At 37.5% G+C, this 24618-nt stretch overlaps 1 protein-coding gene across 4 annotated transcripts in view; it reads left to right on the top strand.

Moving 5' to 3' along the window:
* Positions 1-235: 235 nt before the first annotated feature.
* FBXO25 (F-box protein 25) overlaps positions 236-24618 on the top strand; it is a 29841-nt gene continuing 5458 nt past the window's right edge. For 2 of the 4 annotated variants that reach the window (XM_009891527.1, XM_009891526.1), the window contains exons 1-8: positions 236-372; positions 7445-7554; positions 8917-8966; positions 12005-12097; positions 16900-16993; positions 17730-17914; positions 19843-20025; positions 22140-22283. In XM_009891527.1, coding sequence (XP_009889829.1) covers positions 236-372; positions 7445-7554; positions 8917-8966; positions 12005-12097; positions 16900-16993; positions 17730-17914; positions 19843-20025; positions 22140-22283 — 996 coding nt within the window. Of the gene's footprint in view, positions 373-7444; positions 7555-8916; positions 8967-12004; positions 12098-16899; positions 16994-17729; positions 17915-19842; positions 20026-22139; positions 22284-24618 lie in introns of those variants that run through there. The other 2 variants (XM_009891528.1, XM_009891529.1) reach the window with 2 other exon arrangements.

The following is a 24618-nucleotide window of genomic DNA, read 5'->3' on the forward strand; positions in this document are numbered from 1 at the left end:
TTGATCTAATAAATGCTGAAAGACAAGAAAAATAAGGCTATAGAATCAAAAAGGTACTTAAGAAACCACTGAATCTGTTTCTTAAAGGATGCTCTACAGAGAACTTTCTTTCCTCAAGGGAATCATTATATTTATATTTAAGGTTAAAGAGAAAACTGAAATAATGACAAGATGTTTTGCAACTTTTGTTAATAAATAATACACAAACAATCTTCTTGCTGCTTATACAGAAACCATGCCATTTTTGGGCCAAGACTGGAGGTCCCCTGGATGGAGATGGGTTAAAACAGAAGACGGATGGAAACGATGTGAACCCTTCAGTCCTGCACTTGAGGATGGGAACAATCAGCTGAATGATATCAGTCACACTGTGTAAGTATAAAAAAAAAAAGGTGATTCTGCATGAGTAATAGCAGTTAGGAAGACAGATTGACTCAATTTCCATCCAGACTGCAAGTGTTTGTGGTAGATGATATCATCTGCATATGCTAGAAGTGTACAAATGTAACTGTGTGTTTTGTTTAGTTAGGCAGACAGGAGACCCCTGTGGAGGATCTGTCTTTCAGATCCCATCTTAAGTTGTGTATCTTTAAAAATAAAAACTTTAAAAAAATCCAAACAAACAAAAAGCCTATTAAGCACTATTTAAAGGTAAAAGTGATGCTTATAAGTTGCAAGTGCAACAGGCATATTGAAATTTCTGCTGATTGGGTGTTTGATTGGGACTGTTTATGGCGGTCATATAATGCCTTTGCTCCAAATACACAATTAATGGTAGCTTCGTGGTAATTCCTTAACCCAGTATATGACTGTATGTGCTCCTGTGGAACAGGTGAGAAAGATATTAGTTAAATAGAGTAATACTTATGGCAGATGCCCACACACTGGTGTGATATAAGTAGCTTTGTCAAAACAAATTTCTACTTGGTTTCTCCAAGAAGAAGTAATTCTCAGGGATAGCGTTCTTGGTTATAAATTCCAGCATCATGTGCTCATAATGAGAAAAGGGAACATGCAGTGTTTTGTTGTTACTCCAGTAAATGATACAGTAACTGATCTGATTTAGAGGGAATTTACTGGCAAGCTAGCACTTGCTGTACTCATACACCTGTGTTTTCTGGATATGTGAAATAAACCTCGAGAGTTATCAAGCAGTGAAGAATTAAGTTGACTTACTGTTTTCTTTGTGCCTTTTTTCTTTTTGTATTCATCTGTCACTGATACTATTTGGACCTCTTTTTCCACACAGTCTGACCACTGTGGGTACAAAAGGCTATGCTTATCTGGAAGAGCATTCGTTAAACCTCCGATGTATAAGTTGTCTTAAATAACTCTGGAAAAAAAATCTTTTCTTCCCTCTTTCATGTATCTTTAAGATAGTTGGCAAATGAAAGGAAATCTAATTTAATTTTGATAGCTATTTGCACAGTTACTAAATAATTATATTTTGTAGGTTGCTTTAATGAATATTTTTTTAGCAAGTATGACATAAATGATCATTGTTTTTGTGAATATCATTAAGACTTTCATTCTTCTGATGCTAATTATATGTTGAGATATATTTATCTTTTCTCCAGAGAGGAAGGTGAGGTATTTTTATTGCTTCTTCAAGCAAAAATGCTAGATTTTTTTTAATCTTGGTCTTGAAAGAACTTAGTATTGAACTCCTCTGGAGTTGTCTTGCTAGAAATAGATATAAATCAACAGTTTGTGGAAGGATATGAGTATTAAAGTTCAAAACTAAAATAGGTACATTAATTTGGAGGGACTGGCCATGAAATGCTCTGGGGGGAAAAAGTATTCATTAAATCTCATGTGTTTCATGAATTGAGTTTCTGAGGCTAGCTTGCCAATTTGGCAGAATCTTGGACTTGGGGACCAACCTAGTCTGCAGCAGATGTCCTCATCTGTAGCAATTCCCCAGTTCCTTATCTTCATCTTGCACATCTCCTACTTAGTGAAGCCAAACCACACCATATTTTTAGTAGGCTACAATAGTAGCCCTATTTTTATTTTTTTTTAATTCTGCTCCTGTCTATTCAGTTAAAAAATATATGCTGTCCAAACTTAGACTACGGAATTCAAGTTGGTACTTCTTGGCAAATTGGAACTTTGGATCTATGACTTAGCCTTTGCTGCTAAACAGCAATTAATGTTTACTTGCACAATATTATAGAACAATTTAGTGTGGAAAGTACCTCTGGGGGTCATCTGGTCCAAACACATGCTCAAAGCAGGGCCAGCTGTGGTCAGGTTGTATAGGGCCTTTCCCAGTTGAACTTTGTGCATTTCCAAGAATGGAAATTCCTCTCTGGGCTCCTGTTCCAAGTTCCATTACCCTCACTGTGTTTTTTTTTTTTGTTTTGTTTTGTGTGTATGTATGTTCATATCCCCTTCCCATCCTATTAAGAATTTCTCTTATCACAGCTTGTGTCCATTACCACTTGACTTATTACTGCCCACCTCCTCTAACCTTACAGTCTAGCTCTGTCTTTTTTATACCCTTGTGTTAGATATCAGCACTAATCAGATTTCCTTCCACCACCACCACCTCTTAACACTGAACAAGCTCAGTTTCTTTTACTCTTGTGCATCGTGCATTCCAGTGCTTAATCACCTTGGTAACTCGTCACTGGACTTGTTCCAGTGTGCCAATATTTTTATTGTATTGGGAAACCCCAAACTAGGCACAGTACTCTGAATGCAGTTTCTCATGCCAAATAAAGGGGGATGGTTACTTCTTTCAGTCTGCAGGCTACACCAGACCAGGGTGCAGTTGGCTTTCTACAGCACAAGGGTAAGCTGCTGACCTGTGTTCCGCTTCTTCTCCACAAGACCCCTGTCTCCTTTTCTGCAAAACTGCTTCCCATTCAGTCTGTACCCAACATATACCCAGGCATGGCGTTATTCTATCCCATGTGCAGGGTTTCGTATTGAAGTACAGCAGTGTATTGTGTCTTGCTGGCTAGTTCTCTGTACAATCTTAGAGTCAGAGAATGGTTTGGGTTGGAAAGGACCTTAAAGATCTTCTAGTTCCACCCCCGCCCTGCCATGGGCAGGGACACCTTCCACTGGACCAGGTTACTACAAGGCCCATCCAACCTGGCCTTGAACACCTCCAGGGATGGGGCATCCACAACTTCCCTGGGCAACCTGTTCTGGTGTCTCACCACCCTCGCAGTAATGAGTCTTAAGCTATTTGGAAACAATTACCTGAGTACATTGAATAGACAGCTCAGCTTAGGATATCTGTTAACATGATATAGCAGTGAGTAAGGGTGAGGCTCAACAAAATGCTTCCTTCCTTGTGGAAGCAGCATGTAGTAAACAATACATAAGTATTTGTCTCTTTGTAAACTGCCCTGTGAATAGGGATGATGGTATATGCTAGTCTGGCTGTCCTAACAGGGTTTTATTTATTTTCACTCATTAAATGAAATAATATTTTTCAGCAAAATACTCTGTAGAAATCTATGCTAAAGGTAGTACTTGAGTATTGTGTTTAGGGGAGCAGTTATGGCAGTCTTCCTTTAAAAAGAAATTCAAGCTATGTAGTTGGCTGAAACCCTGTTTACTATTACTTGTATTCTCTGCTGTGAGAGAAAGTGTGGATGGAGTTACTTGCTAAACTTTGTCTTAATTACAAATCCTTTCCCTTCAGAAATTAAAAAGACCTGCTCATAAACACATTTCGAAATAAACCTTGAAGACATGTAAATACCTTGCGTAAATTGAAGGATATGTTTTTATTAAAATAGAACTTTTTTACCTTATTCAATTAGACATCCAATGCCTTGGTGAATCCAATTGATAAATCAGTTAAAAATTGTGGACCTAATGATAAACTGTTCCTGCACAAGTGGTTATGTTTGCTCAAGGCTGGTTAAGTGATGTGGAATAATGCTTCAACAGTTGCACTTTAAATTATTTCCATTTATGGAAACTGAGATGAAAAAAAGCAAGGCAGTTCTGTAGCTTTTACTTATTTGGATAATTAATATTATATAAGCAAAGAGTGCCTTGTATTCAAAGCATACAGTAGCTGGAAATGTGGTTGCAGTAGTGCATTTGAGCTCTGTGGGCTGAATGCTGGCCATGACTACCTGCAACTTCCACCTATAAATTCTAGCATAGATATATATTTCCAGTGCCATGGCACTGTCCTTGAAGCTGGGTGGGGAAGAGAGAATAGCACTACCTTACGGAATTGTATGGAAATACCTCTCAGGAGCCTGTGATTTAGGAGTAAAGCTGTCTTACACTTACCCTTTGAGGTAAAAGAATCAGGCTAATTTAAGATTTTCCTGATGCTGATATTCCTTTGTGTGTTAAACTAATATGAACTAGTTGGGCTGGCAGGGTAGTCATTTGAGTCTGCAGTGTCTCTTGTCTAATTCTGTAAGTCAGATATGGTGTTCAGAAAAGTGTTTATCACACTGGATAAAAGTCCTTTGTTTTAAATCTAGTCTTAGATAATTTTGGCATTTGACAAATATATTGTAACATTGTTTGGTGCAGGCACTTAACCTCAGGATTTTCCGTGCATGGTCAAGCTGTAAATGGCTTTGAGTCTCTTCTAAGACACTTAGTGTGTCTGTGTAGGTGATTGCATGACTTGAGGGCATTCCTCCTCCATTAGAAAAAAAGCAAGGAGATGAGGAAGAGTAGTTGGAGTTCGGATAGGCCTGCAAAGTTTTCCAGCACTTAAGGTGTCATACCGAAGAGGTTATTCAAATACTGCCATGAAATTAATTTTTTGAAAAAGCTGAAATTATTGCATGCTTTATATAGGGTATTGTAGTTCTAACGACATCAGGTACTTTGCTTTTAGAAGCTTTAGAATATTTTTTTATGGAGGGCATCGTAAAGATGAGAAAGTAAGAATAGCTGTAAATTGGCAGTATTAGATATATATTTAAATCCTTCCAGGTGCTCTCAGATGTCACATGCAGTATTATGGTAAAAATATTAAATTAAGACTTCTGTTATACCGTATGGCATGTGCAGCACTTGATTTTGTTTCTTGTGTCTTAGCTTGGTGTTTGGGAGGGGTGGGGAGGGAAGGGTTGCTTTTGGAAATGGTGGAGCAGCTTTGTTACTTATCAAGTAGCTTGCCAAATTTCTGGAAGAAAGGCTGGGGGAGTGCCTGTATCTCTGTCCCATTCTTCTGATGTCTCTGGGACCCTGGCCTTCATTGTCGGCAAGAGACTTAAAGTTTGTCAAGAATGGTGATGGATAAGTAGAGAAAGACTCTCCACATTAAGTGGGAGAGAACGTAAGGAAATAAAGCTTCGTATGAGAAGATTTTCAGAGAAGTCAAATTTGTCTTTTCTCTAAAATGACATGCAGAATTCCATGAAAGTCACAGGTGAATTTGAATGTCAGACAAAAGTGTTTGAAATAGCCCTCTTCATCTTAATTCTTCATCGACTGTACTTAAGCTACCTTGCTTGTTTATCTGATGCTTGAGGAAGTGTATATTACTAGGGGGCAGTGGTGGGCTTTAAATAACTTCAGGTATGTTACTGGTCTAAGTTGCTTTCTAGGGACACTTCCTCTCCAGGAACAAAAGAAGGAATCCTGCCAGATTAAGATTAACCTTCCTCTTCTAAAGCTGGCCTTCAGGAATGCTGCCTTCCCTCCTCTCCCCATTGCACTGGGTCAATCGGAATGGGCGTGTTTCTGTTCTGCCTGAGTTATATTGCAGAGTGTCAGCCGGTATCTCAAGTCTTGTATCTGTTGTTAGGAAGATAAAGCTAGGTCTTGGAGCTTTGTGCTCTGTTTCCGGTTCTCCAGTAACTTCTCATGTGTTGCAGCAATCCACTCAATAAGCTAAAGCATAATTAATGATTTTAGTTGATGTTCTGCTTTTGTCAGTTGCTGGTTCCTTTTCTCCAAACTCTTGCTGTTTGACCAGATATCAATATTCTATGCAACATTGCCAGATATGAAGTTGTTGAGTCTTTATCCTCTGCTTTAAAAATGGTAAGACATGAACTAAGGCCCTCTTCTTCCATAGACCTCTGTCTGAATGCAGAGGTATGTTAGCTTTTTTCCAGGATTTAAACTGAAGGTGAAAGCAACTTTCTATTTCTGAGTATTCTCTACTTGTGTATCTTTAAGCTGAGCTAGCATTTGCTGATTAGAGTGATTAAAAACCCAAAGCTTTTCTGTGGTGTTGTTTAGTCATCTTCCTTAACATATGGTTCAAGCCTTAAAATTTTAACTGTAAACCAGTAGCAATAAATTAGTAAAACTTTATTTTTGCAACTTAATGCCCAAGTACAGGTTGTTTTTGAATAAGCTGGTATCCTTCAGTTTTACAGTGTTCAGCTGTTGCTCGTGCAATTTGAAGTTCAAACTGATATTGATAGATTCATCTGGCAAATGCAGTTTAAAACCAGCAATGAATGGGAAGGGTTTTGTATACAACTTTCTTGTCAAAGAATAATAATGGGGAAATAAAGTAGTCCTACAGTTAGGCTTCACTACTATGTATCCTTAGTTATTCTGGTTATCTGTGCAAGACTGTGGCCTTCATATGAAGTATCTTCCTGTGGAAAGGAAAATGAATACCTGTTCTAAGCTGTATTGCTGTTCCTTACAATAATTTGTAAAAATGGAAAGCAAAACTTTTATGAAGCTGTGTAGACTTTATGTAGCACAGGCAGTTTTTAAGTGTAGGTGAATTTTAGAGAAGTTACTTTATCTAACAAAACTTTAATAGTTTCTTTATATATGTTTTCATATATATATACTCACACTATCTGTATATACACTATATAAAATTATTCAGTGTAGTCCTCAGTGTTGGGTTACATAGTTAACTGTCAGAAGTGACATAGGTATAGCTGATCCTCTCTGGGAGAGAGGAGGGTAGACCACATGGTTCTTGATGCCATACAAGTCATTGGCAAAACATTATTGTGACACCTATGTTGCATAGTGTTGTGATTCAGGTATTTATTAGAAGAAAGGCTTTCTTTGCCCGGAAGCTGACAGTAGTAAGAGATGTCTTTCTTTGCTGGCTTTCCGCCTATGTAGTAATTCTGCACTGACTTGCCTGTGTGCTCAGCTTTTCAAGGTTTGGCCTATTTCAAACAATGAATTTTTTTTTACACCAGAGCTTTGCAGATAGCCAGCTGTCCAATTAGTACTGTCTTCTCAGTAGTCCTTCCTAAATGTCAGTAGTAACTCACAGGATACCTATTAGGAATATACTTTGTGTCAAAGTGATTAAATACATAAAAATTCAACCCCACTGGGAAGAGCAAGACAGCTTTTCTCTTAAGATATGTGTTGCTATAGACGATCAGGTAGAGGAACATCATTAAAAATATAACTATTTTTTCCCAGTTGGCAGACTTGATTGCAGAGGAATTATAAGATGTATGCATGTTAAATTCTTAATCACTGCTGTTCTAATTAGATATGTTTATTTCAGCATCTTAACTGGTGATGATGAAGATGAAGAAATATACAGTACTGAAGATTGCGAGTTTGCAGCCAAGAAAAGGAAAAAAGATCATTTCAGGAATAATGCAGATTCACAATGTAAGGCTTGGGATTTTTTCATTTATTTTAGAAGACTCCTGTAGGTACAGCAAAATTTTATAATATTCATCTATAGAGTAGCCTTCTGAGTTGTTTACTTTTGTATTGGCAACAAATTCTGGTGTCAGAAGTGATACATCTTAACGGAACTGGGGCATTGATCATCTGTTGTGTGATTTTTTTTTTATTTTTTTTTTCCAAAGATCCAAATAAAACTCATTTAAGAATAGTAATTCCCAAATAATAAATGCCTTCTGATACTAACCACTTTTGTTGACTAGTTCTAGATTCAATTCCGGATGCTTATGGAAGCTTTTGCTTAACCGAAGCAGATGTTTTATTTTTGCTTAATTCAAATTCTGATTAGTGTTACAGCTCTAGAATCAGTTCATAAATAAATATATTTTGTTATAATACCTGTAACTCTTGGTAGAAGCTTTATCAGTATTGAATTTCTTGAAAATAGTCCCTTTTTAAAGAAAAATCAATTAAAATATCAAAGCTACTTTTGTGAGTTCTCTTTTTTTAAAAGATCACCTGTACTTTAAACTGCAAATGTGTGTATGACAGCAAGTAAACTTATTGAGGTGGAGAATTTGGTAAAGCAGGTTTAAAAAAAAAAGGTAAGCTGATAAGCAACTTTTTGGTGTTTCTAATGCTTTGATCTTGAAATGATCTCCATTATTTGTATGTTCCCAAAATTGTAACAGACATGGTCTTGCAGAAAGCTGTAAGCTTCTCCAGGCTTGTCTGGGTGTAAAGTATTTCAAAAGATTCAAGTGGCTGTATGTAAGAGCATGCTTTCATTTGATGACATACCAGACTTCTGAAAGCTGAAGGTCTGCCTTGTTGCCTTTGTTAGTCTTGTATAGTTCACTTCCCTGCAGCATTCTGCATCTAGTTGAAGCAAATGGATGCAGAGCAGGCACCTTTACAGAAGAAAATAGATTAGAGGGGGGGAGTGTTCGGAAAGAAAAAGGTTGCTCATTTCTGTGCTTTCCTGTGTTAAATGCTAAGGAGCCTGTTGGATTAAAAAAAGATCAGGGATTTTGTAGGAGAAATTGACTGTTGGTGGTGCACTGTTGACAAAAGTTGTGCTACTTCTGCCAATTGCATGCCAACTCTTGCATTTGATTTATAAAATTATTTAACTTTTCTTTTGTCTTTTGAAGTACATAATTTCTGAAAACTTGCAGTCATCCTCTTCAGCCTTTATAAACTTCCTTCCTTAGAACTGCTCTACCATCTCTTCTATCTTATGAAGCATTTTATTGAGGATGGTCTGTTTTGTTCAATTACTTTCCAGAAGGCATTACTTAAAGTGGGAGCCTAAAAATTCTTATATTTTGATTTTTATTTTAGGTTTTTATCGTGAAAAGTGGATTTATGTTCATAAAGAAAGCACCAGGGAAGTAAGTCCTGCATGCTGGGGGTCAATTCCTACAATCTTTGTGCTGCTTAATTGACAAATAGTATATTAAAAAAATGCATTTCTGCAGTGTTGTCTTAAGGTTTGTATTCGGCTCTCTTCATTGGCAGTGTAGTACTCCTGCATGTGGTGAGGCAAAGTCAGCTAGCAAAGTGACTTTTACATGGGTTACTGTGGCAGAGATGTGGGAATTTGCAAGCATAGACATAATAGTTCTCTACTGCTCTTCCAAGTCCGTCTGTCTCATCTGTATTGTGTGTCCTTGAAATAAAATTGGAAGTATTTGCAAAACCAGAGTAATGTCCCCAAGGAGCGTGTCTGCAGGCAGCTGCCTGATATTTTGGAATCTTGGTGTCAATTTGAGTATAAGTAAAACTTCAATTTCAAAGTTTACAAAGAGGACCCTTGTATTCCACAAAGTCCAGGTGCTTTCAGTTTGGGATACAAACTGTATCGTGCAACTGTAAAGGGAACATGAAATATCTTGGAATGACCTCTTGGAAAGCCAGGAGTTAAATACATCCATTGTATATAAAAGAAGCTGTCTTAAGTTTGAGTCTCATTCCTGTGTGGATTCCCATGGTTATCTGGGATGGGTGGAACTTGGACACCGTAAGGCTGTCTTTCATCCACAGTAATGCCAGCCAGGGGAGAGGGAAGGATGTGAGTGTGATGGCCCCTAGCCAGACAGGCAAAAGTTGGCTTTGCAGTTTAGAGCTGAGAGAGACCATAAGGCACTCTGTACTTGGGAAGAACATGGTGTTGTGGAGAAGAGCTTACATAGAGGAGACACTGGAAGACTTCGCCTTGCAGGCCAGTGACCTGGAGGCTGCTCTTCTACGTCTGAAGCATATTACAAAGCCTTTCACCAGATTCATAGCCCTCTTTCCCAGTTTTATATTCATCTGTGATAGATGTAGTTATTTACATTGGTCTGCAAAAGTCTTAAGCATGCTTTTTGTGCTATCTCAAATTTAGGGTAAGAAGGAAGCGGGGATGACAGGCTTTCATGTTATTATGGTGTTTTGAATGATAAGCCCAGTTTTTTCAAACTACATTCAGGCCGAAATACAAGTTGCCTAAAATCACTCATTGCTGTCTTTCATAACCTGTCTGGGATTTTTTTTTTCCCCTCCCACTTGTGAAGAAGTTGGTGTACTAATGATGTGTGATTATGTGCTTGGATATCTTGTCCATTCAGAAAGCAGACAAAATATTCTGGTATACAAATTAGCTTATTCTTGTCACTGCTGTTGTCTTCTAATTGTTGACCATTTGTCTTTCCTGTTTGCTTTTTTAAAAAAAAAAAAACCACCACCAAAACCAACAAAACAGGGATGGTTAGAATTAATCAATAATCTTTTTCAAGTAATTCCTTGTATAAATTCAGAAGCTTAGAGTAAAAAGTTAAGTAGCAGAATGGAAAAAGTAGCAAGGAATAAGCATACTTGAACCAAAAAATTCAGAGCAACAGTTTAAGTTAATCTAAAAAATAATTTACAGAGGCTCAAGTCTTTCTTGCAGGTTGTAAACTTACTTAATTTCGAAATGGCTGTCTTGCAACTAGGAAACTGTTTTTCCAAACTGGATACTGAATTTTAGGGCAAACTGACAAGAGTAGGAAGGTCTTGATAAACATGTGAAACATGCTATAAGAGAGCACTGAAAATAAAGAAAACCAAAACAAGTGCAAGTATCTAGTTGAAATGAAGTAGGAGATGCTCTTTGAGTAATTTTGTCATGATGATACGTTGGGGAAAGGTATAACTGAATCTTCTTAGAAATGTGCTTCCAGCTGTTCAAGGGAGTTATCATGTTGATGCATTTAACCGTGGCCTTTTGATAACTGTTAAAACAGAGAACAGCCACAAATATTTAAATTTCAATAAAAATTTTGTTGCCTGCAAGTGTTAATTCACTGTTATTATCCAACCAAGTTGTGCATACTGTAAAGTGTGCAGCATGCTTGGCTCTCAGGTATATAACTGGATGAGCAAGTAGTATGACCCTGAATTTAGTCATTAACCAATAGGCAGTAATTACCATCTCTCTGCAGTGAATAGTTAACTGTCTCGTATGGTACATCCAGGTAACCTTTCACTGGATTGCAAAAAGCAACATTAAGTTGTACTGCCATCTTTTTACCATCACGTAATTCACCGAGGAAGTCTATCTAGGAATGAACTTCAAATTATTATTTATTCCTCTCCTTCCCTGGGCTGATAAGCCATACTAGCACACTGCTGTCTGCAAGCATCTCTTTCACTAGTAGTAGGGTTTTCCTAGCCTTGCTATGTTTACTCCAAGGCTCCTGTGTGGCTTTGTGGCTCTAAATTTACTCCTCTTATGTGATCCCATGTCATTTCAGGCTGCTGCTGCCACCTTAAGTAGTTCCACAACAGTCTCTGAAATTTCCGTTTTCATCTCAAGAGACCTATGCAGAAGCACCAAAAGAGAATGCAACTTTTCTTGCTCTTAGTAACTAAGAATAATTGTGCCTGAACTTCTGGTACCCAGAAAATAAATTCTAGATGTTGAGACCATTTGTTCTTCCAATCCCAGGAGCAAGCAGCTGTGTTCTTAACCTCTAATGTGAACATAAACTCAGTCAGTTAATGCTTATGGTTGTAAGCTCAGACTGCTGCACAAACAAGCTCTACCTTGTGTTGAGGCAAATGAGAAGTATGATAGCCATGAGAAAGTGCTAGCACCGTGGCCATGCAGTAGTGAAGTAGATTCCCAGGACACTTAGATACCAGTGATTACAGATTGCATGATTATTATGAATTTAAAGGCCTTGCTGTCAAGTAATATTTCCTATCTACCTGTTAATTCCAAATAGCTTATCTGGTTCCATTTGTTCTACAAGAAATTAAATAAGTCTTCAGTCCAGATACATTATATGTCCAGGGAGCATGGTATACATAAGTGTCAGTTGCGTGGCAGAGTGCTTTTCTGAATATTTTCCTCAATTTTATCTTTGTTTCTTTCCATTTAAAGTGTGTTTATTCTTATTCTCAGAGACATGGCTACTGCACTTTGGGAGAAGCCTTTAACCGCTTAGACTTTTCAAGTGCAATTCAGGACATCAGAAGGTTCAATTACGTGGTCAAAGTAAGCTCTTTATTTTACATGCATATTTTAAAAGTGCAGTTGCTGATGTGCTTAGTGTGCAAAAGAAATCATTTGGCACTGAACAGCTGATGATTTGTGACTGTATAAATATCCTGTTCATATGTAATTCCTACTGCATGAAGCAACTTTAAACTGAGTAATTTTTCTTTGGTGAAAACTCGTTATATTGCTCTATGAAAGCCTATAGCTTGAGGACGATTGTGATGGCCAGTGTGCTATGCATTTACAGGGAAACACTGATAGTAGTTTCAGTTGTTGTTCATCAGTTCTGGGTAGTGAAGTCTCTTTAAAGACAAAATAATTCCTATACAACCAAAGCTAGCAAAGTGTAGTACATCTTAAATATACTGTCTTAAATATGCATAAAATAGCAATTTCCAGAAGAGTATTTGATGTGTAAATATTCTGCAGTTTCTGTTTCTTCTGCAGCTTCTTAACAGTCCTGTGATTCGTTGCATTTTATTTATTTATTTTTATCTAGGACAACACATCTATGTATTTACCTTTGTTAACATCCCTTAAAACAACACTCCAGCTTTTTCAGTCTTCCTTTCTTTGTCTTCCAGAAATGAGTTATTGCAAGTTTTCTTTTATAAATACTGTAGTGACATGAAGTCTATAGTAACAATTACGGTATACTAATCTCATGATTCCTTGGAAAGTCCCTTTCTCACTATGTTAATTTCTCTGGGTCAGGTCTAATCTTAAATTGAGAATCAAGTGCATGGAACCTGTAGGTTCTGGACAGTAGTGCTATCTGCCTGTTTTCCAGAACTATGTAACTTTTACTTTAGAGAGCTCCACAACGTTATGCCTTAAATTCTTTGATGCCTAACCAGCTGCCCACTTGTAAATACTTGTTCTGGGAGATACTGGTCTTTCTGTCTAGTCCCAATGGGGTTTTTTTGTCATTTAACTTGAGGTAGTAAAGTGCTTGTCCAAACTCCTAGAGAAGCTCAAAATGTGAGACATATCAGGACTAGAGTTCAGCTCAGTGGTGAGGCTGTTCACAAATAATGTAGTGGTTGGAACGTATCCAGAGCTTGAAAGGACACAAATCAAAATTAAATAAACATACCAGGAGAACACCCTTGCCACTAGGCCATGGAGTATTTGGAGAGAAAACACATTCTAGCCATCCTTGTGAAGCTGAGACAGTGTATTATACTGCCAGAAAAACAAAGATGCGGGACCAAAGGAAACAAAGCAAAAAGGATTTGCTTCCAGGCTAGTGGTTAGGGTACTTGCCTATTTTATTCACCTTGCAGATTTTTTGGTATATCTATGTATTGTGGTTTAGAACATTGCTTTTTAATGCTGTTTTGGGAGCAGAAACAAGAACCGTGGTCTTTTGCAAGATCTTTTGGTCTCAAACAGTAGGAACAAAAAAGAGCACCTAAAAGAGATGAATCGTGTTATAAATGGGGTCAACCTTGAGCACCTCACTTGAATGGTAACCAGGTAGAATGAATCCAGAACTAGAACCTTACATGATTTTTAGATGCTGCAGTTCCTATGCTGGGTTGCTGAAAACAGTTGATCAGAACAATATGCAGTCTAACATAATCACATTGACCAATTTCCCTTCTGTTCGAGAAAAAACATAAAATGGTTGGTTTAGTTAGCCAGGCTTAAGATTGTTGAGAAACTAGCAATACTTTAAAATTCAGAAACTTGGCTTTGTGATCCAAACCATTACTAGAGTAAGGTAAACACCAAGAAATTAGGGTGGGTTTAGAATAGTGGGCAAACTTCCAAAATCCTTTTAGCATTTTAGAATTTACTTGATTTTTTTTTTAAAACTTTAGAATTGTTTTACAATTACAAAAAAATTATATCTCTGCATTAGTTCATCTGAGGTGATGGAAGCAAACTGACTTTTATCAACAGGTATAGAAAGTGCACATCTAAGACCTTAAGAGTTACTGAGCTTCTAATAAACATGATCGATATGAATGACAGCTGCTGCTCATTCTGTAACTGTAGAACTTGTTGACTTGAGAAACATTTGGGGTGTTGCAGCTAATAAATTAAAACATCTGTGTGGATGTCAGTAATATGCAAAGTTGCAACAGATTTTTAAAAAGGATGTTTAATCTGCTCTATTGGGTCTTAAGCCAGTCTGCAACTGAGACCTAATATAAGAAGCCAGTCATCCCATACCCATCTGCTTTATACAAGTTCATATTTCCCTGAAGTTTCTAATGGTGGAGATGTTCTGCGCAGATCTCATTTAATGCAGTGCAGCAGTTCTTATTTCTTCTCCTCTAAGGTTTATTCCTAGTTATGAATGAATACGATGATGATTAATTTTATGCATGGTGTTCTGCTTGTTGCATTTAAGATAGCAAGATATAAATCAAGAAGACGGTTTTTAGATACCAAGCCCTACTAGATAGCTATTCTTTGATCCCACACCACCAAGGTGATCCATTTTGATTCTCCAGCCAACTAACAACCTCCCAGTCATTATTAAAAGTTAATATAGATGTCTGCCCAGGACCCCTGTGGGAGGAGGAGGGTAGGATCAGCTGTTTTCCTGCACTTGTTTGTGGTGTAGTATAATGATCATGTCTTAGCTGTTAAATGTCTGATACATTGAGTTTGATATGGGTGGTATTTTTCCAAAATGTTTCCATTTGAATAAACAGTTGATCCATTCAAAGTTATAATCTCTAGTAGACAACATAAGCCATGGCTATGCATGTATCAGACTGAACTTGTGTCAGATCCTTGTACTCATGCACCTGCTAAAATTGTCTTAATCCTTGCATATTAACCTTCACTGAATTGGAATCTTCATTCAAATGAGCCAGGTGGAATTTGTTTCTTTGGTTTAATCTTTAGTCTGAGTGAAATAACTGATTTTTTGTTTTTAATTAATCAAGAGAAATGTAAATACTTGCTTGAATTGGCAAACTGCCAATTGGCAAACTTGGCAAAATTGCACAATTGGCAAACTACCTCTACGTGTGCTCTAAATTATTAATCAAACTAAAAGGCTTTGAAAACGCCAAGGAAGAGGTCCTGATATCTAGTCTCAAAAACTGTATAAATAGATTGCTTATATTTAAATACATCAGGAGAATTATTTCCTCCTTTCATAGCACATAATGTTTTGTCAGGGATCATGCAGAGAAGCCAGAAGGAACATTATTAAATCAGGGAGAGAACAGGTGTATTCTCTCTTCCTCCAAAGGAAAATTAATGTTGAGTGTAGTGTCAAATCAGTGTTTTAGAAATGAAGATACAAAATAATTTTTGGCAGACTTAGTCTTTGTTAACCCTGTGTGCCAATAGTTGATGCTGTCCTACAAAGCACGGCTCTGCAGGTTAGTGTTTCGAGCGCTCTGTAGGGGATGCTGGTTTCTGCTCCCTGCTTTCCCTTTCTGATGTATTGAGAAGACTTGGTCTGAACTCAGCATTATGAATTGCCATTTTAAAGCTCAGTGCCACACTTCTAAACATTGCAACACTGCCGTAACATCAAAGTCTCTCTTACAGTTCATATGACGAGACCACTTATTGTTGAAGAAGCAATTGTCCTTGCCAATGGTCCTTACCAGCTACAAAACAATCTAAAATGTAAAAGCAAAGGTTTCAGAATGGAGCAAGGGCTGCCTCCAGCAGCTAAAGCTTGGCATTCATGTGCAGCAAGAACTTAAGCTATTCTGGTTACGTTCCCCTAAACCACTCCCACTGTTTTTGCTGTTCTTCTATTCACAGGAGACCCAGAGAGAAACATGTGGACTGTTAGGAGATGCTTACTATATAGTTAAGGAAAAGTTACTAATACAGTATGTACAGGTCTCATTATTAGATTACTGTGGTTTCTTCTACCAGGGACCTGAATGTGGGAGTAATACACAGAGATTTTTCTTCCCCTCCCCCCAGTTTAGGTAAAATCTAGCATTACCCCTCCATGAGCAGAAAGTAGTGCACTAAGTCCATCACACCTCAATTTGACCAGTATGATACTTTCACTCAGAAATTGGAAGTCTGGTGGTTGGTATCAGTTCACAGGGGTGTTGCTGGCCACTAAATCTGTTAGGGGGTTTAGGACCTACCCACATCAAAGACCACATTTCATAGAATGGTTTGGGTTGGAAGGGACCTTAAAGCTGATCTAGTTCCACCCCTCCTGCCATGGGCAGGGTCACCTCCCACTAGACCAGGTTGCTCAAAGCCCCATCCAACCTGGCCTTGAATGCTTCCATGGATGGGCCATCCACAACTTCTCTGGGCACTTTGTTCCAGTGTCTCACCACCATCCTCAGTGAAAAATTTCTTCCTAATACCTAATCTAAATCTCCCCTTTTCCTGTTTGAAGCCATTACCCCATGTCCTATCACTACATGCCCTTGTAAAAAGTCCCTCTCTAGCTTTCTTGTAGGTCCCCTTCAGGTAATTGGAAAGCTGCTGTAAGGTCTCCCTGGAGCCTTCTCTTCTCCAGGCTGAGAGCCTATTTGTGAGCCTCCAAACAGTCTCCCTCCATTGTTTCATTACACCTTACAAAGACTCTATCACAGAGATAAATACAAGTATTTGTGTAGTAGTTTGAAAACGTGCATCTCTTCATGAGTTGTTCATGGGATGCCAGTGGGAGTGCCTAAGGCTTTCTGCATTTGTCTGGCTTTGTTTTCTGAACTCTCTAGTTGTGTTTTCATGAAATATGGTTGCAGTGCTCTAGGCTGTTTTAGGTGAATGTATGTACTGAAAGTGTGTATTTGAAACCATCCTTTACTTCTGTCATTTGTATGAGTTTTAATTCTTTGTCCTAGCTCTTGCAGCTAATTGCAAAATCACAGTTAACTTCACTGAGTGGTGCAGCACAGAAGAACTACTTTAACATTTTGGACAAAATTGTACGGAAAGGTAAGACCTAAGGTTTTGTAATCTGCTTGTTCTGATCTAATCACTGTGACTAAGCTCTCAGTTGATTTTTTTTTTTGTTAGCTTTATTACCATTTTTAGTGTAAGACAAAGCAATAGCATATTTAATTAATGAAATGTTTCCTATTTTCCGTCCCACAGTTGCAATAAATTGTTTTCTCTTGATTATTGAATCATATTTGTTGAAACAGATTGGTGAAGTCAAATGCCAATTAGATTCTATTCAGAAACTATTGGTTACTATTAAATTATACTCTTTATGAAATGTGACAGCTTTTAGATTAGTAACGTTTGTTTTTCAGTTTGCAGGATGTACTGAGATTTAAAATACATAAGTGCTTTTCTTTATTCTTTATTAAAAGAAAAGCTATTGCATAGTATTGGGGGAAAAAAATTGTCTGGTAACCACACTAAATGGAGATGTAATACTGTCTACTTTGAACAGAAGAAATCAGTTTCATAACTAGATGTTTGTCATTAAACTTATTAAATGTATAACATGAAATGTTACATCAAATTTGTCTGTGAAATTGTTAATTATTGATCTTGTACTTATGGAACAGTGTTAATGAATATCATGGTGGGAATTAGGGCAGCTATTTATACATGAACAGTTGAATTGTGATTAGTCCATCTAAAAAAGTGTTGATTAGCTCGAGCTAACTGTATTAGCTTGGTTAACTCAGTTAACCAAAATTGCATTTGTTTTGTTTTCTAGTCATGGAAGACCAATATAATCCACGATTAATCAAAGATCTTCTACAGGATCTGAGTTCTACTCTCTGTATACTGATTAGGGGAGTAGGAAAATCTGTGTTGGTAGGCAACATCAATATTTGGATTTGCCGATTAGAAACTATCCTTCTGTGGCAACAACAACTAAAAAACCTTCAGATGAACAAGGTACACTATTAACTCATGTGGAAAAAAGTAATTGGGGGAGGGGACTTATATTGAACACTGGGTTATGATTTGTAAGTGAACAAAGTTTCAAATAAATCTTCAACAGTTTTACTTGTTGTCTTTGTTTTTAGAGAAGTAATATGAAATTAATAAAATGGAATCAACTTAATTTTCTAATGTTTTAATAGCTCTTCTCTAATGAGGGCTGCTACAGTGCCTGTACTGCTGGTTTGTGGTAGAGATGTATAGATGTAATTTTTTTTCTCACCCAAATAAATTTCAAAACATTTGTTTCTAGATTGTCAGATAGAGATGGAAAAAATACCAATTTTTAATTCCAAAGTAAATGTTCTACTAAAGAAATAAAAATCTAAAAGGAATTTTAGAGATGGATCAAAAAAAAAAAACCCAGAAATAAAATATTCAAATAGCAATCTTACAGCTTTATTCATTAGCACAGTTGCTTCTTGTAAAAAAAAAAGGTTAATGACTTCAGCATTTGATCATGCGAACTTTGTTCAAAGCATGTGGTGTGTACTGCTCCAGGTTTTTATAGTGGAAACTTCTGATGATAAGCAGGCAGTTTTTTAAGCTGTCTGGGTTATTCCTGGAAGAAGAAACACAGCAAGATATTGCTCCCAGTAAAGTCATACAATTGTTTCATCTGTTTGCTTTCAGCTGTGAAATTGTGACATTGTCCTTGCTGTGCATGCCAGTTACCTGAATAAAACAGCTAATTTTGGAATAGGAAGGAGAAAAGGGGAACCCAATCTTAGCAGTTTTCATATACTGAGCAACCGCAGCATAGACAGTTTTGAGACACTGCAGTTGCTGTGTTTATTTCTTTCCAATGTGCCGCTTCCATCTGAGCTGTTTTACATTGGTTGAAATAACTGATGAGAAATCTTGCATCTGTAATGCTCATATATTCCTGAACAGAACCATAGTCCCAGAGATGTTTATAACAGATGACACCATGGAAAGTCTAGTCTATAAGTGAGATGAATGGCTGTGAAATAAACTGACATAAGCAAGAGCCTGCTAGAGTACATCTGCCTTGCAACTGGGCAGCTCTGTGAGGTGGGGCCGGCAGCTGCCCACACTCCATCCCTCACCAGCTGGGACACCATCTCCAGCCATGTTGGGCTTTGTGCCACCTGGCAGCGTGGGCTGCAGGTTCAGTTGTGTATGAGTTGTGCTGTAGGCTACCCCATTAAAGAGAAACTTCAGCAGAGGTGTATATTCTTAATGAAAACTTTCTAAGTGCTCTGATCTGTCACCCCCTGCAGAATTTCTCATTTGCATATGAGGGGAACTATCTCCAGACTTCAGAAACAAACCTACTCTTCTGCCTCTGACTTTCTTAATATTTTCATTCTGTATTTCTCCTCTTCAGTCCTATACTCTGTACCATGTTCTGTACTCTAGTTGTCTAGTTGCAGATTGACATGGAGTCTCTTTTGTAATAAAAATTGAGAAACTTTAGTTATCCTACAAATTCTAAATAATTGGTTCTTACCTTTATTATAGTCAGGGTCTTAGCACAATTCTCTCAAAGGTGGAATTGAATATATTGTCATTTTCAACACTGTATACTGTTTAATTATTTTCTGAGAGCAGAAGTGTTTAAAATCAGTTGAAATTTAAACAAATAATTTAAGATATGTTTATTTTAACAGTAGGAAAGCTGTAAGTTATGGAGCTACAGTCTGTAGCTCCTTCTGTACCTGCAGTCATTTAAGTTTTCAACAGCAGCAGTTAAAAAATAATGGTAGCCAGGTAATCAAAGTATCACAGAATTAACTATAGATATTACTCAGTGGTTTTGTACAAACTAAGCTAAGACCTGAGCTACCTCTAAAGAATGTTATTTGTACCTTATACTATCAAGTTTTTGTTGTTAAAAGTCTTCAACTCTTTATTTTCAGCAAGTCAACAATGGTCTTACGCTTAGTGATCTCCCCCTGCATATGCTGAATAACATCTTATACAGGTTCTCTGATGGCTGGGACATTATTACTCTGGGTCAAGTGACCCCAACTTTGTACATGCTCAGTGAAGACAGGCAGTTGTGGAAAAAACTCTGCCAGTACCATTTTGCGGAAAAGCAGGTAATAAACTCTATCACTTGCATAAACGTGGTCCTTATCTTTGCAATACGGTATACTAATGAAGTGTGAACTTACCCTTTTTGAGATAAAAATACAGCAGTGTGCAGTAATAGTGAAAATGTTCTCTTTTGGGGGGATTGGTTCCTACTAAAAATTGTATTAGCATGTCTGTGAGTTTAGGGTAACTATCAGGCTGTTTCCTTGCATTATTCTAAAAAAATGTCTACCATAAAATGTTTTGGATCTTTTTTATACTACGCAATCACCAACAAGTGCGGTAGAGGATAACTCTAAGGTGTTTCTAATTTTAGTACCTAAAGTAGAACTTGTTTCACTAACCAAGATAGGCAGACAGATTGCTCAAACTTTTAGGCTGCATGAACAGTGTGGTGAAGCCAAAATTGGATTTTTGTGAAAAAGAATAGAACAAATGCTTAAGATTTTGAAATTAGGAACAAAAAGAGGAACAGTATTCTTCTGTCACTTCCTCAAAAAAAGCATTAAAGTAATCTAGGAATGCCTCCAGAACTGTCTTCATTTTCTGACAGTAATATATGCTGGGACAAAATCGGACTAGGTGAAAATAAAGCCATGAAAATAGAAGTTACCTCATCAGAGCTGGAGAAAGAACTGAAAACCTAGTATATTCCAGACTGGAGGAAATGAGAATACGCATTCTTAAATCTGATAGGTTGAAGTGGTACCATTTGATTGGTGACTACCAGATTAAGCATTATTATAACAGGAAAGGTAGAAGTAAAGATCAATTAACTCATGTGCAGTTGACCCAAATAAGAATTTTGGTGAGATGAAAGGCTTTAGAATGAACTTCATTGAGAATACAGACAGACAAAGGCGAACTGAAAAAGCCTTCTTCAGAAGCAGCTCAGAAGAATGCAAGGTGAATTTATGAGGGTAAGATGTTGAGCTTTACGTAGCAGTTCAACGGATTTTGAAGCTGGGTGAGTTAAGCTCAACTGAACAGTGGGAAAAAAATGGTTGTTAGATAAGAAGCTGTTTTACTAAGGTAATGTTGGGAAAAAGACCACTTGAGCATTTCAGTAGAATTAACTAGCCCTGTGCCTTATAAAGGACCGTTGTACACAGTGCTTCCAAAGCATTCCGAAATGTTCACATTCCATTTCTTAATAGGTTATTAATGATAGAAATCTAATGATTTTATTTATTTTCCAATATCAAGTTCTGCTTTTTCTGTTTAAAAGTGTACTACCTTAATAAGCTACAGAATCACATTAGGTTGTTTTTCCTGTCTTCTGTAGTGTATTTGTTGAACCATTGAAACAACCACAAAAACATACTTGATATCTGAAGAGCGCTTTTGGAAAAAACGAGAACTTTGCACAGGGAAGCTATTATAAAATGAAGTGTAGCTGAAATCACAAAGGCAGTGCTATTCTCTCCATTTAGAAATCATCTTCTGAGTGAAGAAAGCCCTTAATGTATTAACATTAATCCACACTGAGTGGAACAGAAGGCTTTTATAAATACATACTTAATAAACCTTGGCTGTGTATTAAGCTGGGGAGAAATAGCCATTGTGCATCAGCTGATCTTTACATGCAGATTATGTCCTTGAGAAGTGCATCAACTACTGATTATTGCTAGCCTTCTAGAAAGATCATAAATAAATGTGAAAAATAATCGTGTATGTACTTATAAAATGAAAGGAAAAGCATTATCTAAATCCATCGTTACTGTCTTAACAGAAACCCACTATTTGTAATGCATAATTTTTTAAAATCTTATTCCTGAGTGGCGTTTTTTAAGTATAAAAATAATTACTTATGGCTCTAAATGTTGTTTTTGTTATGTGGTTCTTGACTAAGAATAATTTCAAGACAGTAGAGTTAAATCAGCTGTGCATGGCCTACTTTTTCTTCGCAAATAGGCACCCTCTTATTTTTAGTGTTTTACCTGCCAGTTTTCGTGGCTAGATCTCTGTCACTCCTTTGCAGAGATGTATGATGTCAGATTATTGACTTCAAAGACTTCCAGTAACAAAACTTCAGTTTAACTACCTCTCCCCCCGGTCCTTTACCTGGTTTGACTCATTCTTTAACAATTTTAAAGGAATATATTAATTTTATGTCCAGTTTTGTAGGCATTTGATTCCATCAGAGAAAGGTCACATTGACTGGAAGCTGATGTACTTTGCACTTCAGAAATATTACCCAATAAAGGAACAGTACGGGGACACCTTGCATTTCTGTCGACACTGTAGTATTCTGTTTTGGAAGGTAAGAGCTTTGAAACAGATAATCAGAAATAAGTTCAAACAGCTACCAGTGATCATCTGAAAGGAAAAATATTAAGATCACCTTGTCAGCTTTCTCATGTGAAATGTGATTGGACAACTAATACCTAACTTTTAAATAATATATTAAACTTGCATATGAAGTCAGTACTAAATTCCAAAGGTTTTTTTTATGTAGTGTTCTTACCTCTTGATATCTGATAACCTCAATACTTTGAATTGCAAGGAGAAGTGCCACGTGGAAAAGAGTTGCACTCTGGGTCTTTTTGTATCTGTTTAATCTTATGCAAAGTTGTTAGGAATTTATATGAAGATAACCATTTTATGACATCCCTTTTCTAATGAAGGCATGGTAATCAATAGGTTTCTAATGAGAACTTATTACTATACTATTCCTACCACACTGGTGTAAAACTCTATTTTTTTTTTATAGTCTTGCTTCTGTCCATGTGAAGCTTGGAGGAATGTTTGAAACGTCAAAACGCATTTTCTGTTAATTTTGATGTTTACCGTGAAGTTTATTCTGTCTCAGAGGATGATTTTAATTTCTGTAGGGCACTTTCATGTTTAACTTGTGTCTGAACCCATAGTCTTGCTTTTACTTTGTGTTGCACCATAATCTAGCCTTCTAGTGAGACTTTAATTTTGCAGCTCAAAGACCAGATATAGGTAGTGCTAAGTGGACAGCAAAGAGCAAGAAATGTTTAAGGAATCTTGGAAAATACTCATATTGTGATTCACAGAAATGTGTTGCTCTTGTGTCATCTTTCTGTGATTTTTAAGAGGAGTTGCATGTCAGTGTGAGGGTGTTTTTTTTTATTTTCTATAGAAAAAAGAAACTTGGCTGTTAAATGGGATAAGCTAGCTTTTGGAGAAGTAGCATGTTACTGAATGATGTTACCTTCAAGTTGAGTATCCTTGATATAACAGGAGCCCTTCCAGGTACTAATATGTCTTGCTAAATTAATAGTAGCAAAGTAGGTAGTCAGAATTGGCTTCTGCTGTGAAAAGCCTGGGCATTTGCTGAAGAACTTGTGTCAAGAATGACTAAGAACTGTTTATTACAGTGGAATAAGTCTTTATCATGTTGCCCAATATGTAGGGTAAAGTTTTTCACTTTGAAAGCAGAAATTTTAAAGGTAAACACACAGCATGCATGTAGGTAGGCAGTTTTGGTATCAGATTTGTTTGGATTGTCTGGCTTTGCTGTGTAAAGGGTTGATGCTTTCTCTCACTCTGATCTTATAGCACTTTAATATTAGGAATGACTAAAATGTGTTTGGAATTAAATGTTTAACTTTGGAGATCCTGTGACAGTAAAACCTTGACATTGAACCTGTGACAGTAAAACCTGCACATTGAACCTGTGCAGGCAGATATCTTGTTACCTTGACTACTCCAGTCTACTACTGGAATAACAGCACTCATTTGGAGGTTTTTAGTGAAACCCAACACAGTAAATTGTAGAGGTACTTTGTTTGGACTGATGAGCAATACCTATTAGATCACCATTCCAGTGCTGACTGCCTCATCCTGGAGATTTGGGCAGGTCTTAAAGTGACAGTGGGGTTATGGATTAATTGCATGCTTTTCCTAAAATTCCATAGCAGGTGTTTGGGATTGTTTTTTTAACAAGAGTGCAGTCAGCAGGTTGACAAAAGTGATTACCCCTTTTCACTTGGCACTTATCTGGGATACTGGATCCAGCTGGTGTCCCTAACACTGATAAACTGGATGGAGTTCAGGTGAGGGCCAAATAATCAGGGAGGCTTGAGGACTAGCCCTGTGAGGAGAGGCTGAAGAACACCACTTCAGAGGAGCGCCAGAGCCTGCCATGAGGACAGCCAAGCAAAGGGAATGGTTTGACTGTAGAGGTTGTGCAGTTTCACAGAGTTTTCAGAGTTGGAAGGGACCTCTAGAGATCATCTAGTCCAACGCCCCTGCTAAAGCAGGATTGCCCAGAGCACATTACTCAGGACTGCATCCAGGCGGGTCTTGAAAATCTCCAGAGAAGGGGACTCCACACCCTCCCTGGGCAGCCTGTGCCAGTGCTCTGTCACCTGAACTGTAAAGAAGTTTTTCCGTGTGTTGGAACAGAACTTCCTATGTTCCAACTTGTGCCCATTGCCCCTTGTCCTGTCACTGGGAACCACTGAGAAGAGTCTGGCTCCATCCTCCTTCAACCCACCCTTTAGATATTTGTAAGTAGTAATAAGGTCTCCCCTCAGCCTTCTCTTCTCCAGGCTAAAGAGTCCCAGCTCTCTCAGCCTTTCTTCATAAGGGAGATGCTCCAATCCCTCAATCATCTTGGTTGCCCT

The sequence above is a fragment of the Charadrius vociferus genome, unplaced genomic scaffold (genome assembly GCF_000708025.1).
Source record: "Charadrius vociferus isolate BGI_N301 unplaced genomic scaffold, ASM70802v2 scaffold799, whole genome shotgun sequence".
In the NCBI taxonomy this organism is placed as follows: domain Eukaryota; kingdom Metazoa; phylum Chordata; class Aves; order Charadriiformes; family Charadriidae; genus Charadrius; species Charadrius vociferus.